The sequence below is a fragment of the Pleurodeles waltl genome, chromosome 11 (assembly GCF_031143425.1).
Source record: "Pleurodeles waltl isolate 20211129_DDA chromosome 11, aPleWal1.hap1.20221129, whole genome shotgun sequence".
Classification (NCBI taxonomy): Eukaryota; Metazoa; Chordata; class Amphibia; order Caudata; family Salamandridae; genus Pleurodeles; species Pleurodeles waltl.
In genome coordinates, this window is record NC_090450.1 from 68,412,052 (window position 1) to 68,430,980 (window position 18,929).

At 41.9% G+C, this 18,929-nt stretch overlaps 1 protein-coding gene across 5 annotated transcripts in view; it reads right to left on the reverse strand.

The window, feature by feature from the left end:
• Window positions 1-18,929, reverse strand: part of GNB4 (G protein subunit beta 4) — a 541,779-nt gene that overhangs the window by 85,531 nt on the left and 437,319 nt on the right. For all 5 annotated transcript variants that reach the window (XM_069213078.1, XM_069213079.1, XM_069213077.1 and 2 more), the window contains one exon: window positions 4,780-4,996. In XM_069213078.1, the coding sequence (XP_069069179.1) occupies window positions 4,780-4,996 (217 nt within the window). The remainder of the gene's footprint in view (window positions 1-4,779; window positions 4,997-18,929) is intronic.

Genomic DNA, 18,929 nt, shown 5'->3' on the forward strand with positions numbered 1-18,929 from the left:
ATTGACCTTAGGAATAAGACCCACTACCTAAGCAGGCAAGTCAAATCCTCTCAGTTGGTGCAGCACAATACCTATGCATCAAGGTATAGGTAGTGAAGATTTTGGTCCAGGACTCTGCCCGCTTGCCGAGACTGGAGGTCCACATAGATAGGAAGTCAGGTCCGAAGGAAAATGCCCAGGCTCAACACATGGATGTACAACACTGTCCTGGCCCTATTCGGATGATCTGATCCTGGTCCTTCCTGATCTTCTTCAAAAGGGCAGGCGAGGCAGTGGCAGGGAGAGACACACAAGACCTGCTGCTCATAGCAGACAGAATGAGTCTTCCTGGGAACAGTCTTGGTGGAAACTGTAGTGCACACTAATCGTGACCATGCACATTTCTGCCAGTGGTGAACAGACCATAAGAAGGAACATGCCCCACTCAGTGAAAATGCCTTGAGGTCCTTCTGGATTAAGATGCCATTCATGATCACCTGCCTTCTAATTAGCTCACCCACCATGACATTCAAGAAGCTGGCCTAATCATTGGCTACCAGGGAGATCCCTAAGATTCAACCATTTCCAGAAGCACAGAGCCATGACACAAGGTCCACAATCCGACACTACTCCGTTTTGCTGCAGTACCACATGGCGGTTGAGTTGTCCAATAAGACCTAAATCTTACCCTTGATGGATGAGAGGAAGGCCTTCAGAGCCACCTAAATGGCACAAAGAATTGTATTATAATTTAGTGAAACAGTATTCAGAAATACAGTATTTATGTGAGTAGTGGTAAAAGGCACAGATAAAAGGTGCCCGCTATTAGCGATAGTACTCACTGTAAAAAAAATACATACCAGTTGAAATCCAGATGCTCACGTAACTTCCGCTATTGTATCTGTAATTCCATGTTAATGCTGCCAAAATATTTATGTGGGTGTTGCAATGTCAAACTGTTTGTCAGAGTATCAGCAGGCCTAGCCCAAACTAATATGGAGACTTTACTTCAGCCATCAAATGTCGTGATGTATATTGTTAATGGTGGCCCACAAGCCAACCAAACAGCCTGATCGCGGCAGCGCATACAATTCCAGATGTATGCGCAGACTGCGTGCATGAGTGCTCATGATCTGCCGGCTTGACGAGTCCGTCAACAAGCAGCACAAGCTTGGTGGAACGAGAGTCCTTGGCCTAACAGCAATCCCGTTTTCCCGCTCACCTTGCACGATGCGGCAGAGGTCACAGAGTGGGAGAACAAGGAGAGCAAGCGCTTATACTTCTGTGTTGTCCTGAGGTCAGGGAATTCTGAGAATTCCACTGTTTGCAGCGTCCGGTTTCCGAAATAGCGTGGGTTTGAAAAAAACTCTTTAAGCCGGTACGCTCTCCCTTGTCACCAGCGTTAAGTACTGACACAAATTACAGCTCCAATGATTCAGGTAGAAGAAACAGCTTTCTTCGGTACAAAGCTTAAAAAGAACCAACAGTCACCCCACAGGACAGTCCTCCACTTCCAAGTGTCCAACAAAGAAACCTCATGGCTCATTCCACTCCTAGTGTTCTGTGTTCCCACCCAAGGTTCTATAAAGGTAAGCCATACAAGACCTGCCTAATCATAACACAAAACTTCAGGCTTTGTGTATTAAAAACCAATACATTATTATCACAACAAACTCATTATGAACTCCTCCTTATGTTCCACAAGTTGCCCTGGCTTTTATATTAGTCTATTTCCTTTCCAACTTTGTCTTCAAATCCACAACTCCGAGAATAAAGGTTTTAACATACTCAACATTAAGATGGCTTACTTTATTAATTGAACAAGACAAAGGAGACTTGTAAGTTTAAGCAGCTCTTCGCAGATTATGGTGTTGTTTGTTCAGGCACAGCTTTGTCTAACCATACCAAAGCAAGATAGTTTCTTACTTTGGTATCAAAAAAATAATAGTTAATTATCTAATTAGCCAAGGGGCAAAGACTGCTTCTGCTGCTTGGATGAGAAACATCCTCATTCCTGGCATTTGTACGATTGCTACTTGAAGATCAGGTCATACATTTCCTATAATTATTTGCGAAAATTCTTTTTGGACTCTTGACTATTGTTGGGGTCAGAATTCCCTTTGAAATGTATTTGACTGAGAGTTCATTTTGTAAATCTGATCACAATTTTAACATTGGGTTAGCACACTATTTAACGTTTTATTAATATTAGAGGGAACACCAATTTGCAACGCAATAGGTCTTGCATTTGTGAGGGTTAGAGCTATTTGCGTTGTAAATGACAATGTTATTTACCTATGTGTTTTGGTTTGGAGCGTAGTGGAGTGTATGCCAGGTGCCACAGCAACCCTCCCAGGCCTGTCGCTGCAGGAGAGAAGACACAACATGGCCGCCATTTTAGGAGTGTTTTTACCTAATTCTTACAGACTGGCTATGATAATCTAGAGATGCAACCCTTTCTAGTGTGTTTACCTAAACTTTTATAGAACCAAACAAGCCTCAAAGTGGCACTTAACTCGGAGAATGAGAGGGTCAAAATAGTTATGAGCAAAGAAAAGGGGGCAGCCATATATTTCTGTGTGTTAAACCTTTAAAGGAATTATTCCTTGATATTGGCAATGCCAGCCTAACTTTTAAAAACATTGACTGTATACAAAAAAAATAACCGAAGAGGCAACTCAACTGCAAATAAATTACAGCAATTTTGTTAAGAATAGCACCTGCTCTGCAGCGCTATGAAATGGCTGAAACTGGGTTACCAAGAGCTATATATAAAAAATAAAAAAAAGTTATTCCCAGGCTGCGCAAACACGCACCAGACAAAGAACCCTAGGGGAGAGAATGTGACACAAAGGCCAGAGCTGCTGACTTTGGAGCTGAGGAACATGGCTTGAATCTTACTGTCTCCTCAACATCATGTGATTCTGTGCAAATAATTTGATCTCCCCTTGCTACCAAAAATGAATGTGTTCTTGTGTAATGTAACTGGTGCTCGTGTAAAGCGCTGTAATACCTTTGTACTAAATTTGTGCTAACTGAACTCTATTTGAAGATGCCCAACTTACATCCAAAGGCTAGATGTTTTTTGCTATCAAGCCTGAGGCCATGAAGAGCTTGGGTCTGGAGTCACGGCTTCTTTTCCACCGTTCTGGTGGCAACACCTTTCACCATCTTCTTGCCTAGAACTAACCTATGTGCTTGGTTGGTGACCTTTCGGAGGTTATCAAGAACATGACCTGTCACGTAGTGTTAAGCTCTACTCAAGTCAGTTGGTTAATGCACCCAACGCAGAGGTCTTGACAGAATGTGAATGTCACAGATTACAATCCTGACATAGCTTTTTCACCTCTTCATCTCTACAAGGTCAATAAATCAATAATTAAATCCAAAACAAATGTCAGCAACATGGTAGGAGATGAGAGGGACCGAATGCTGCAATAAAACTGCAGGCAGCTACCAGCCTAAAATAGCACACAGTGAAAGGAGACCACCAAAGAAATGGAAAAATAGTCAGTCACAGCGACAGAGAAAACAAAGTGGAACTGTACAGTAATAGGCCACTGCTCTGCAACAGAAAAAGGAACGAGAACAAGCATTTGCAATACAATGGGTCTAGCATTTGCTAGAGTTAGATCTACTAGTGTTGTAAACTCCTAACCGGACTTTTCTTGCCACGTAACTTGAAAATCAAAAGTAAAACAGTTTCACATAAGCGTGCCGATTCACAGCTCCACGGCCACCATGAACATCAGTGGTGAGGAGACACAAAAGGAAAAAGAAGCTCGCTCGCAGTCAAACTTATGGGCAAAAGTGCAATTAGCCCTGTAACAGGGGAGATAGCCAAGACTGTAAGAACACCTCACCAGGGAGGGACAAACATAAACCATTTACCAATGTCAAAGGATTTTTAAAGGGCAAACCCACGAACGAGTGTTAGTGATGGGTGTGAGGTGGGCATTGTTAAAAGCCCAGATACATACCAACAATTGGAAAGAGCAGCGCATGTGCGCTGCTATGCATGACCTAAAAAGGCAGAACTGACCACTAGCGAGCAAGAGTTTTTAAAGGGTACCGCTACAGACCAATGAAATTGCTTTAACCCACAGTATAAGTATACACCACGTCGAACGCTAACACTCAACCTAAAAAGGAAAGGTTACTTAATTGTAATCCTAGTTTCCCTGTGTTAGTGGGCTCCAGATTTGTTTTAACTGGGAACTCTACTGTGGTATCTTGCTTATGATAAAAAAAATAAACTGTCTAACTGACATACCGGGATAGTGTGTGTGCCTCCAAGGGTTTAGATTTTACTATGTGTAAATTGAGGAACTATTTCCTGCTTTTCTTTATCACCAAGTAGACTGCCTTAGTGTGTCCTCAACCTAATGTACAGCTTGACTTGTATTTGACAAATTGGTAAAAGAGAAAAAGGTTGTGAAGTGGTGTCTGTTCTTTAGCATGTTGTCCATTTATCTGGCTTAACAGGAAAACATATTTTTTTTTATTTAAATTGGGATCTCGTACATGCAATATATACAACTTTTTTTTTTTTTTGTATCAGAGACAATCCCCTGGTGAAGAACGGGGAGGACAGTTGATACCTCAAAAGATGAATGAACTATGTAGTCAATAGCAAAATTCGCAAGTGACATCAGTCTTAAACAAAACAGATCTTTGAAGAAACCAAGACAGGTACTTTGAGTAAATCTCATTTACATTCCTAACTCTTAAGTACAGGCACCAAACCATAAAATCTATGAAACAGGAGCAGATGATATAAGAACCAGAGGCAAAACGCACCTGCTCTTTCACCCTTCAAAGTGTCCCAGACATTACAGTTGAAATCATCATAACCAGCTAACAAAAGACGTCCACTTTTGGAGAAGGCTACTGAAGTGATTCCACAGATGATATTGTCATGAGAATACATCATTAGTTCTTGGTCTGCACGAAGGTCAAACAATCGACAAGTAGCATCATCAGATCCAGTGGCAAATGCATGTCCGTTGGGGAAAAACTACAAAAGAATAAAGTCAGACATGATTATATTTGTAATGTACATTAGCACCATGTAAACACACACCATTTTAGAGGGAAACTTTAAAAACCACTTGTGTTTTCCATTTTAAACTAATTAGCTTGAGAAAATATATTGCTCTATAAAAAATAAAAAAAAAGCCAAATGTGATTTCATAAAGAAGGTGCCAAAGTTGCACATCGTTTTTAATCTAAATAAAAATGTAATTCTCCTGCTCTTATCTTTAATTCTGAAGAATTGGAAGCATGATGTCCTGCACTACACAATCGAGAATCATCTCCAGTGGGGTAAAGAGCAAAAATGCTGGAAGACTGAACATTGCATTAAAAAAAAAGGGCAGCACCAACAATTGATGGGCACATGTTTGTTAAAAACAGCAGTCCTTTTAAGTACATTTTTAGCTTTCATTATACCTTAACGTTTTTCAAAATACTAATGTGATGTGAAAAACTACTCACTGGTGTCTATCTTACCACCTTCCTTTACCCCTTGGGTGCTATTGACCTGCTGGTCACTTCCTTTGAACTGCTTCTAGACACTAGGTAATAGGTTTCTGTATGTGGGAGGGAGATGCCCCTGGGGAAAGGGTCACTCCCCTCTGGGTGCCAATTTTTTGCCTTTGCTTGGTGTCCTTCTTAGGGGCAGATTGGATATTTTTCATGCCTGAACTGCCCCGAGAGGTGAACTTTACTGTGTTTTATACCGTTAACTGTTATTTTTTTCATCAATATTTGCAATTATGAATTATTTCCCTTTTTTATTGTAGTCCAAAGCATTGGATTTCCTTAGTAGAAAACCCTTCAGTCAGTTTCGGAATTGGTGGATATCTCAAGTTTGGGTAGCTGCATGTGCTTGTATGTAGCATAGTTAGCTCAGCGCTTAATTTGTGTGTAAAAAAGAAAAAATTTACCAGGGCTCTCATCAGGAGGCCACTGCAGCTTGCTCCACACACTGCCCCACCATGCTGCTAATGACAGTAACAAAACAACTACTAACCGTCACATTTCTATAAGCGTGACAATTCAGACTATTGCAGGACCCCAAAGCTATAAGAATGGTTTGGCAGCAGGTAGTAGTCATTCTGAATGTATATTGAAATTAATAGTTTACTGTGTGTTTGGTCATCTCAAAATTAGCCGGACAGCGCCACCTCGTCGCACACTGTGTGACAATCAAGTGCCGGTGCAGAGCATTGGAAACCAACGGCTCAAATTAAGCACTGTCCTGATTTAGCTTACGTTTTGTGTTTCAAATTCACGTTTCGTTTTGGGCAAGATCTAGAATGTGTTGTCTTGCATTTTTTTTGTTTTTCATTTCCACGGGATATCTTTGTTGCTTGCTGTGTGTGCACAGTATGTGCAGTTGATCCCCAGTCTAGTTGTCTGTTGCAAGTAAAAGGTATCTTGATATTCTTTTTTGAAGAAAGTTCATCATGCGGTTTTTATTGATAATTTATTTACAGATCGTTCTTTTTCTATAGTTGTATTTACTGCTTGATGCAGTCACAGTTTGTTGAGTTCTAATTTGAAGATGTGTTGTTTACAGTGGTTTATGTTTTATGGTGACATTTTGTTTTGTAAGCATTACTGCTGTTCGCAGGCAGACCGCTCAGCAGGTTGTTTGTTTGCTTTTTGAATCTGGCTCTGAGCCCGATTCTACATCTGAGGCAGAGGACTAGTGTATGATTCTGGAAGTGAATTATCTGTCCGAGAGGAATCATCTGATGGATAAACACAGTCTTAGCACTGATAAAGTGCCTCATTTACAGGAGAACATTGATGTGCCACTAGTGTTGCATGTTAAATTAAAGTATACAAAAAGCGATTGATGGAATACTTGAATTGTTCTCAGTCACTGGTAATTACTCAACGCCTCTAGTGCAGCATTAGCCAGCTAGACAACAGCCAAGGGCTGGCAGGCTTCCAACTGGCAGTGCTGAAACATGAGTTGCCCATAACATGGTGCAGCCTGTTTTGCCTGCATTTCTTTAGTGGTATTACAGGGTGTAGAGTTAATACAGAGAACACTTTCCCTATCAACTTCTTCCAGCTCTCTTATATATATATATATATATATATACTGATCTGGTGGACTCCTACAAATATCTAGATGTATCAATTCTGGGGTTTAACTTTTTTGAAATAATTTGTAAGGAAGCCTTTATATTGTTCATTGTCTTTATAATGGTCTACTAGCCCCTAGAAGGCAAGTACTATTTTTCCAGCAAACATGAGTCAAGATCGATATTTGTTTCTGCAGCAGATGCTGTTTTTTGTGGATACTGTTAGAGCATTGCTATGAGATCACACTTAGAAGAGCATGTTTTGAGAGAACATTGTAAAGGTTTGCATGAACGTTCGTCAAAATCATAGCACAGCACAGTGCAAATAAAAGGTACTACAGTCTTAGTTAGGAAAGATAACCCAAACATTTTACATTTCAGAAAATATCTTCCAAACTGTTGTATCATATTAAAAAATAGGAGATGCCTGTCAGAATGTGATTTCAACTACTATTTATAGCAATGCATCTATACCTTCAACAAAGTATGATTATATGGCTCTAACAGAAAAATGTGCTACAGCAGAAGGAACATTTTCTGAATCTAGTTTTCTCAATCTTCTGCTCCAAACAACAAGGGATGTTAATTTACTGGGATGTTTTGCATGGTTCTTAGTGCCACAAGTTTGGGAACCCTAATGGTAGGATCAAACTCGGAACATTAGCAGACTGCTAATCGCAGCTCATGAGTTTTCAAATTGAAGGTAAGAAAATTATAAACATGGTATCAAAGCACCTACTAGTCAGACATCAAATGATGCCAGTTAGATCGGTTGCCTTAAGTCATCATACACAGTCATTTTTGCAAACATGGGGTGGTCGAATCTGGGTGTCTGAGTGATATTATAAGTCATGTAATTAAAAGCATCCAGTTCAGTTTCATAGTTTTCACCACTGCCGCAATATTCACCCTTCACCAAAGTATAAGTTCTAGTTGATTAATTCAACATATTGGATAAAAAAAGATAAAACCAAAACAAAGTCATTGTTCTGTAATCACATCAAACTGGCTGTGCAAAGGGTTCCCTCATATAACAAACATTAAAACACCTACCACAGCACGCACATATAGTTTATCAAAACATAAAACAAACACACAAATACACAGGTAATATCTAAATGCAATAAAATAGGCAACAAAAGCGTAGAATAATAGGTTCACACAAATTACCTCAGAAGTGCAAGTACAAGCCTTTTTTTATATTAACTGCCTGAAGTATAGTGCAAGTCTGTTTTTTTTTTTTTTTTACCAAAAGCATCTACATCACTAAAGAACAACAGGTTCTTGACTGGTTTTATTTTATTTTTTAACAAGCAGTTTAAAACATGCAAGTTGTTAAGGAGTTCGATATTGGTTTAAGATTTAAAATATAAATAGCACTTCTCATGTATGTTGACTAGCACTTTGGTTAACTTTTCTTCTGTATTATTCCCTCCCACAGCATTGGTCATAAGTGGATCCCTCAGCAACTCTCATTAAACATCAGCCGTTCAAAAACAATTATTAAAGTTTTAGGAGCTGCTGTAGGGTAACTCCAATCAAATCTACCTGTTGCTTCAAGACACATGTAGACCAAAAATCAGCGTAAAGACTGAACTTTGTAAACAGTCAAGTCATGAATTTAGTTCGCCTGGGAATGCTACAGTTATTTCAGGGGCGGCAGTAGTTTAATTTGTAGTAGTGTTGGAATGGGTTAGATCAGCAAGGCAATAAGGTTACTGAATAATCATCAAATGTCCTATAAGAGGACCAGCTTTTAGCTTCAGTGGGCTAAATGAGTGCTAACCGTTCATCACTCCTTTATCAAAACCCAAAGTAATTGTACTTCCTAGATCAGTGGTTCTTAACCTGTGGTCGATGGTCCCCTGGGGGTCCGCGAGTCCTACTCAGAGGGTCTGTGACTTCTTACAAAATTAAGTGACATTAGCAGAATATTAAACTATATGTAAATAAAGAAGTAAAATGTGAAACTGGAAAAATTATCTGTATGTGTAGGAATTTGAAACTGAAGGCTGAATATAAGTTGGTAACCTCAGATTGATTTGTTGGAGCAGCGCAAGTGTATCAAACAGCATAAAGTATAGACAATGGGTGGCCTCAAACTTTCCCAATCAAAATTTTTCATATTTGTCTGCAAATAATTAAAATATTTAATAATTTCTGTATTTGTTTGATGAACGCTTAATTCTGTGTTTTTGAAGTTCAAATATTCGAAACTGCTTAGACTGGGGGTCTTTAGGTTCCAATAATGACTAGGTGGGGGACCCCGAATTCCAATAATGAATTGGTGATTGTTCCCCGATTACAATAATGATTCTTTGGGGCCCCCGTATTACAGTAATAATTAAGTGGGGGTCCACAGAAAACAAAAGGTTAAGTGGAGGGTCACAGCAGACAAAAGGTTAAGAACCACTGTCTTGGATCTGTCATTGAGAACCTTTGCTAGTGAGCCACTTTGTATACTGATCAGGGCTAACACAGCAGATTTTTTTCACTAGCCCTGTTGTAGGAGTTTATTTCTGAAGCCCAGATACCGTGTGGCGTCGTATTACAGCCACATCCACATAGTGCAGGACATGAACAAAGTTCCTTCCTAATTTGTTTCAGGGGGGAGTGGGTGCACACCATTCCATAGGGATTTCGGGGGCTTGTTCGAATGCACAGAGGTGAAAAATCTGGGGTGGGGGCGAAAAAGCATCCTTGCTATAAACTCTTATTTAATAGGTATCTTTCTTGAGACGTGGTCGCTATGTGCCAGTTTAACCTGGGACAATGTATTCTACCAAGTCTGAATGCAGTAGTGTGGGGTGAAATCCCACTTGATCAGCTTTTTTCTCAATATTTCTCAGCTCACGCAGTCAATATTTACACAATAGACTATAAAACACACACAAAGGCTGCAGGATTTGTTTTTTTTTAATTATGTTTAGTGTGTCATGGACCAGTAATGGCAAAATATCTGTGGTGCTGCTGTTTGCCCTAAAACGTGTTTCAATATTTGAGTTTACAAACTTTGTTATTCTCTTTAGCTCATCTTTCTACTTCTTGAAAAAAAATGCAGCAGTAATGCTTAACCTTCATATGTCTATCAGAACAATCCTCCTGTAAATTGAGGTGAGCCCAAGATTACCCTTTTTGTAGATCAGGTTCAAAGCGGATAATTGACAAGATGGTGGAAACAAGACGAGACTTTGATGCAGAGGTGTATGAGGGAAAGTGACTACAAATCAGGATCAACCATAAAAAATGGTTACAGTCTATTTGAACCAGGGTCCCCATCAGATCTGGACGTTTTAATAGTCTGATTTAGCATATTTCTCTCTCTTAGGGGCTTGGAAGGGGTTGTGCATGGTCTTTTCCGAACACCTGTGTCGACAGAAAATGCCTTGATATGAGCCACCCATTCTAAAAGACATACGTTTTTTATTATCCTTGTGGAGATAATCTGCTTGAACTGTGGAGGGTGTGTCTTCAGAGCAATTATACTGATGTCTGAACATTGTATGATTAGGCCTCTGCTATTTTTGTAATTATATGTTATTTTTTATTTTTTTTATTTTTATAATAAATACAGATCTAATATTATATTATAAAAATAAGTTACTTACCTGCAACTCTAAAACTACAACTGTGTTTTTATTTCCCTATACAACAACAACTTAAGTGCTGAGGAAGCTGAGGTCATATCCTCTGCACTTCATTTTCAGTGTGAAGGATGTAACCTCAATGTCCATGACACTGGAGTATGGAGAAAATATTTACAGGGATCTGAATCATTTGCAATGCCATCTGAACGCTCGTATACAGACTTCATTCCCCTGCTCAATAAATTTGCTTCCCAGGTAGAGGAAGGGTTAAAGGGAAGCGCCGCTGAAGAGCGGAGAAGAAAATAAGTTACTTACCTGTAACTGTGGTTCTCCAGTATTGGTATCTTTCATAGATTCACATGCTTGAATCATTCCCCGTCGTCGAAGTGGGAGCCCCACGGTACATAGAAAGCATTAAATAGATAAATCCCCCCCCCCCTTTTTTTTTGTAGTCAATGGCGAAAATACATTCACTTTCCTAGCTATCAGCCTCATTAGGAAAAGCCCAAAGTTCAGCCAATCAGGCGAGACCACCCCTTTAGAATCCTCAGCAGAGGCTCAGTCTCTCAGATTTCTCCGCACTAGTGATTTTAAGAAAATAAAAGAGGTGAGCCCCCACGGGGAGGAGGGTGGGTTGCATGTGAATCTATGAAAAATACCAATACTGGAGAACCACAGTTACAGGTAAGTAACTTATTTTCTTCTCCAGTATTGGGGTATCTTTCATAGATTCACAAGCTTGAATCAGAATAGTCAGCAGTAGAAGAGATGCTTAAGTTTTGCAAATACCAGAAAACATGCTTGTTCACATTTCATCCTATATGGACTTATATAGGTAGTTAAATATGTTTATCAACATTTAAAAAATATATATACATACATCAATAGTAATCATATATATATATATATATATTCAAAATATCAGTCTGGAAATACATTCGAGGATGGAGGGTAAAGAAGATTATTGGCTCACCTTATGCAAATAAATTACGTAACACTGCTTGTCCTACTGCGGTATCCATCCTGTCAGTAGCATCCAGGCAGTAGTGTTGGGTAAAGGTGTGGGCACGCATCCACGTTGCCGCTCTGCAGATCTGGTTCAGAGGAACTCCTGCGAATGGAGCTGCCGAAGTGGATACCGATCTAGTGGAATGCGCTTTGACATTGGACGATAGCAGTTTTCCTGCTAACTGGTGGCAGAGTTGTATGGTAGAAGCGATCCAGAGTGCTATGGTTTGTTTGGAAACAGCCTTGCCGCTATTGATCTGTCCATAGCTAATAAACAGTTGTTCAGATTTACGAAAGCTGCTAGTCCTTTGTATGTAGAATTTCAAACATCGTTTAATGTCTAGGGAATGTAATGCTCGCTCTGCTGGAGTTCGAGGATTTGGAAAAAAAATTCTCAAAACCACCGGCTCATTTAAATGAAAGGTCGAAGGAACCTTGGGGATAAATTTTGGATTAGTTCTTAGAATGACCATATCTGATTTAAATTGCGGAAAAGGTGGTGAGACTGTGAATGCCTGGATGTCGCTAAGCCTCTTCGCCGAAGTGAGGGCCAGAAGGAGAGCTGTTTTCAAAGAGATATTTCAGGTCTGCTTTGTGAATAGGCTCAAACGGATACTTCATCAATTGGGAGAGCACAATATTTAAATGCCAGGAAGGTGGAGGACGGTGAATCGGCGGAAACATCCTGAACAAGCCTTTTAGAAATTGCTTTATTATCCTGGATGACCATAAAGATAGTAAGTCTGATGTCCGTCGGAAACAGGATATAGCAGCGAGGTGGACCTTGATAGACGAGTGGGAAAGACCTCACTTCGCTAAACTCAACAGGTATAGAGGATCTGTTCTGGAGAGGACTTCAGAGGATGAAAGTTAGAAGTTGAACACCATATGCAGAACCTCTTCCACTTGAGCTTATATGTCTTATTTGTAGACTGGGCCCTGGCACAGGCAAGCACTTCCCTGGAGTCTGAAGGAATATCTAGGCCGTCAAATTCATAGAATTCAGGAGCCAGGCTGATAATCGAAGAGAAGTCGGGTTGGGACAACGGACCTGACCCTGATTCATTGTTAGCAAGTCTGGTGCTGGTCTCAGCCGTATGTGAGGCTGTTCTGAGAGCAATAGAAACTCAGTGAACCAAAACTGGCGCGGCCATTTGGGAGCAATCAATAGAAGCCGGCATGCTTCCCTCTTCATCTTTTTCAGGAGTCTCGGGATGAGCGGGGGAAAAGCGTAAGCATAAATCCCTGACCATTTGATCAAAAACGCATTCCCCTTTGATCCTCTCTGCGGTCGCCAGCTTGCGAAGTGTTGGCATTTTCTGTTCTCTCTGGTCGCAAACAGATCCAGACTGGGTCTGCCCCAGCGACGAAAGAGGCAGTCGAGAATTGTCTGATTGAGTTCCCATTCGTGACAGCTGGTTCGAGTCCTGCTTAAGGCATCTGTCCATGTGTTGGAAGCCCCCGGAAGATGTTCCACTCTGATCGATATCCAATGCTGAAGCACCCAATGCCACGATTCCTGTGCCTGCAGAGACAGTGCCTGTGATCTTGTAGCCCATGCTTGTTGAGGTAATGCATGACTGTGGTGTTGTCGGTTCTCATCAACACCGAGGAACCCTTGATGTTGGTGAGGAAGGCCTTGAGTGCCAAGGAAACTGCTCTTAATTCTAATAAGTTTATGTGGAGAGTCGACTCCTGTGTGGACCATCTCCCTCTCACTGATAGGTCTTGTAAGTGTGCGGCCCATCCCTCTAAGGATGCATCTGTTGTTATAATGTGCACTGATTTGTCTTTCAGGAAGGAGAGACCCTCCGAGATGAGGGGGGTATCCTTCCAACATTTGAGGGCTTGTCTCGCTCATGGAGTTATTCGAACTATATTGTCGAAAGATCCTTCTATTTGCTTCCATTGATTGTCCAATTGTTGTTGAAGTGTTCTCATGTGTAGATGACAGTTTTCTATCAACGGAATGCATGAAGAAAGCATTCCCAGAAAAGACCTGTAGGTCTGAACAGAAGCAGACCTTCTTCTGCTGAGACGTGTTGCTAAATCTTGAAGTCTCTTCTGTCTGTCGTGCGAAGCAAATGCTCTCGCTTGGACTGTGTCCAAGACGGCTCCTAAAAAGGTGATGTTCTGCGAAGGATCTAGGTGAGACTTGGGGTAAGTGACTGTTAAGCCTAGTGTCCTGAAGAGAGATAAACATGTTCTTGTGTCCCTGGCAGCTTTTAACGTTGTTTGTGCTTTTATTAGCCAGTCGTCTAAGTACGGGAACACCTGAATCCCTTGTTGCCTGAGGTAGGCTGCAACTGGTGCTAAGACCTTGGTGAACACTCTTGGGGCCAATCTGAGGCCAAAAGGCAACACTCTGAACTGGTAATGAGTGCCTGCAACCCTGAACCGTAAGAATTTCCGATGACTGGGGTGAATGGGAATGTGGAAATACGAGTCCTGGAGATCCAAGGACGTCATGAAATCTTCCCGGTTGAGTAGGCGTAGGACATCTTGAAGGGAGATCATGCGAAATGATTGCTTCTTGAGGAATTTGTTGAGAGAACGAAGGTCTAAAATAGGTCTCCAGGCTTTTTCCGTATAAGGAAGAAGCGAGAGTAGAAGCCTGTTCCCCTCTGATTTCTCGGTACAATCTCTATTGCTCCCTTCTCTATCAAGATGGCAATCTGCGCTAGAAGTTCCTTGAGATGGGCAGGTGGGGGATCCCTCTGTGGTACGTGAGGGGGAGGCTGATTGAATTCTAGTGTATGTCCTCTGCTGACAATATCGAGTGCCCATTTGTCTGAAGTAATCTAGGACCACTGGTGGAGTAAATTGGAAATTCTGCCCCCTATTAGTGTTGGTATAGGGGTTGGGTGCAGGCAACTGATGAAGGTCAGTGTTTTCTTGCTGTTTCTTTGGCTTTAACAGTTGCTGGCCAATGGTGGAACGAAACTGGCCCTGGTATGATGAGTATTGGTAGTACTGGTGTGAGCCGCCTCTATAAGAATAGAGCCCCCTTCCTCTCGCTCCTCGAAAGGGCTGTCTTCTGTATTGCAATGTACCCAGGGATCTGGCTGTTTCGGTTTCTGTCTTTATAGACTGCAAAGCATCATCTACATGCTTACCGAACAAGAGCTCACCATCATAGGGCATGTCCAGTATCTTTAATTGCACCTCTGGTCGAAACGATGTAGCTTTCAGCCACCCCTGATGCCGGAGTACGGCTGCTCCGGCTAACTGGCGGAAACTTGTAGACGAGACATCTATGGCGCAGTCTATAATCTCAGCCGAGATCTTCTCACCCTCCTGTAATATTGTGCTCGCTTTCGCTCGCTCTACTATCTTCCGGCAGTAGCTCTATAAACTGCGACATGTAGGACCACATCTGACGGTCGTATATACCCAGGATTGCCAGGGAATTCGCTGCGCTGACTGTAGTGGCCACCATAGTTGAAAATGTTTTGCCATTCGTCTCTAACCGTCGTTCCTCCTTATCCAGGGGGGGCAGTCAAATATGAAGACGGGTTTCTGGACCTTCGCTGAGCTGCCTGTGATATGACAGAATCCGGCTTAGGGTGAATAACCAAACATGCTGGAGAGTTGTCTGGTGCTTTGTATTTCTTCTCAAGTCTTGGTAGTACTGCTGGTATATAAGATGGGGTCTGCATGGCTTTAAGCCCCTCTTCCCAAATGAAGTCAACAATGGGTATTGCTCTTACTGACTTCCTAGTGTCCTCTTTGAAGTCATATAGAAAACAGTCTGACTGCTTTGATGTTATTGGCAGTTGAAATCTTTTTGCAGCTCTTTCCATCACACTGTGAAAACCACCAATGTCCTGTGGTGGAGAGTCCACCGGTGGTGACGTAGAAGGGGATGGCGTCTGGATCTGATATTCATCCCATTCCTGAATGAGCGAGTCAGTGTCTTGAATTTCACCTTCCTCCTGCTCGTCCTGACGAAGGTGGATCAATATCCTGCCCAGATGAAGGACCTGGGATACGTTCAGTAGAATCCGATGGCCGAACAGGAGTAGATATCTGTGTATGTGGAGGTTGTACTGGAGTAGTGGAGCCAGGTGGAGGGAATCCAGTGTAGTAGTCCTGCATCATCTGCTGAAGATTGGCTATCAAAGAGACAGGCATCTGGATCGTCTGCTCCTGTTCCTCCTGAGGTTGTACGTGGCTCTGCGGCTGTTGAGCCAAATAGAGCTGGTCACTCTCCTCTTCATCCTCCTCCTGACATTTAATGCGTAGTTCTGAAGGGCTACGTGCCACCGGGAAAAAAACATCATCTGAATATATGTCATCCTCCTCCTCAGCAATTGCTGCGGGGGTACTGGCACGACTTTACTAGGCGATGTATGAGAAGGTAATAGGTGAGTAGATTTACTCTTTATTGGCAGAATCCTTTGAGGTAAGTAAGGAGATGCTTCATATTGTTTAGATACAGATTCAAGAAATTGAGCCGTCGTCGGTACGTTCGTCGATGGTGTTCTCGTCGACGGTGTAGGCGTAGACGGAGCCATCGTTAGCGGTGTCGTCATCGGGGGTGCGAGCATCGACGGAGTTGCCGTAGACGGTGCCAGTGTCGACGGAGCTGTCGTCGGCGGAGGTGTCGTCATAGCCGATGCCTCTGATGGGAAAGTAGATTGCCGCGCCATCGATGCGTCAGTCGGTGGGATCGTCGACAAAGAGCTTTGGAGCTTACCCGTTGATAAGTGCGTCGAAGATAGAGACCTCACCTTTTTCCCCGCCGACGGTCTCTTTGTAATCTTTAAGGTGTGAGCAGGTGAGGGACCGTATTTTAAGCTCACCGACGTTATGGTTGTAGCTGACAGCGGAGATAAAGTAATAATCATTGGTGACGACGGAGCTGTAAATGTGGCCGTCGCTGTTGTCTATGAAAGAAGACCTGCCGTCGACGATGCGGTCGTCGACGCCACCGTCGACGGTGTGGAAATCTTGGATGTCGACGGTGGTAGGAAACTTCAAGATCTTTTGAGCTTTATTGATGTGGTAGCTGGAGTAGATGGCTCAGAACGAACCTTACCACTATGTTCCCTGGATGTTGATGGGTGTTCCTCAGGTCTGTCCTTAAACACATGCAGCTTCTTAGCTGACTTACTGCTCTTGGGGGAGAAGCTCTCCACAGACCTTTTCCTCTTTCTTGAGGCCACTGATGTATCGCTGTCCTCCTCCTCAGAGAGTTTCTCTGGATTTTCACTTCTGAAGCCAAAGCAGGAGTCTGGCTTCTCTGTCTCTGAGAGTCTTATTAGGAAATGTCCTGCAGATCTTGCAATCCTTGATCTTATGTTCAGGATGGAGACAGTATATGCAGTCCTTGTGAGGTTATTCACAATGAAGCCTTAATTTTCCACAGGTACCACAAGGTCTAAACAAACCTTTTCTAGCTGTAGACATGATGGAAAAAGAACTACAGCGAAGCTAAGCGTGAAAGCTGAACAATATCTCCTGAAGAGAAAGTAAACTGAGCAGAGCTCAGGGAGACTCCCTTACACACGACGTGCGATAGAAAATCTGAGAGACTGAGCCTCTGTGCTGAGGATTCTAAAGGGGTGGTCTTGCCTGATTGGCTGAACTTTGGGCTTTTCCTAATGAGGCCGATAGCTAGGAAAGTGAATGTATTTTTGCCATTGACTACAAAAAAAAAAAAAAAGGGTAATTTATCTATTTATTGATTTCTATGTACCATGGGGCTCCCCCTTTGACGACGGGGAATGATTCAAGCATGTGAATCTATGAAAGATACTCCAATACTGGAGAAGAAAGACTTATTTACCTGCAGCAACGGTTCTTCAGCATTAAGTGATATTCATAGACTCCCATGCTTGACGACTCTGTTGTCAGTCTAGTAACCCTTGGTAACCTACTTAAACACAGCAGAGTTCATATACACTAACTAACACTGAAACAGCCTTAGACTGCCTGTAACCTACCCACCTCATTTTATGGCTAACTCAGACCAATGAAGTGGACAGACTAACAGATGCAACTCCCCACGTACTTATCAACTGCCAAGACTAATAAACTGCAGTCTCAGGAAAGGGAAGTAAGGTCAGGCAAATCAATGAAAGGTACCAATTCAGAAAAAATGTATTTAAAGGCAACGTCTTTCTCCAGCATTCAGAAGTGTGGAATTTGTATCTTCGAACATCCGAGACATGTGGCTATCTGAGGGAATTTTTGGGGCTGCGGGTGGTTAAATGTCCATTATGTCTAATAGGCACCTAGACAATAAAATACATAAAAAGGAACTGGGCTTTGACAGCCTGGTCCATATATAGAAGACTGGTGTACCTCCCAAAAATAAAAAGACTATTTAAAAAAAAAAAAAAAGGATTTTTTTTTAAAGTTCTGCTGTGTGTAATGCAAGGAAGTACTACAACTGTCTTTCAGCAGTTTAATGGTCTTACTGTACATTTTCAACAAGAGTGGCTTACACACAAAAAAAACTAATTCAGGCCAAATCCCATGCTGGGAGTTTAATTGGCTACAACAAACTTTAAAATACAAGAGGAATAAACCAATGCTAAGAAAGGAGAGGCAAAATCCTAGTCTATTTATGTATGCATGTAAGCATGTATTGGTTAACACCAGGCACTGCTCTTGCTCGAAATCAGCCAAAAGGCAAAACGAAACACATACATGGTCAAAACGTAAGCTTTATGTCAATGACTAACAGCAGAGGAAGCGGAGTTGTGGATGGTTAATGCATAGCGAAACAGTGTTCTCTAAAGAGATAAGTCTTTAACCTTTTCCTAAATTGGAGAAGCATTGGGGAGGTCCTGATGAAAAAAGCCTGTTGCCTTTTTTTTTTTTTTTTTTTTCAAGCTTCTTCGTTTACAGTCTGATGGCATCCTGGCTGCAGGTGTGTCACAAACCAGTTTAGGATGGGGAGATTGCTGCAAGATAGTAAAGATTGCAGGTTGTGAAGACTACATAAATGATGCATCCTGTTAAGAAGATTCTGAAGGCCGGCCAGAAGAGCCAATGGAGTTTCAGAAGGATGGGAGTGATGCGATCGTAGTTCTTCGGAGAATGGATGAGACAGTCTATGGCGAGCCAGATGCTAGTGTGGTGTTTAGTAGGTTTTACATTTTCGATGTGAGAGCAGTTACAAGGCAGTCTATTTTTTCTTTTTGAGGGAGAGGTTGTTGTCCAGGTTGAATCTGAGTGGTGTGACATTTGGTGAGGGTTGGGGTTAGAAGCAGTGAAGGTTTAGGTCATTGAACCAGTTCTTTAC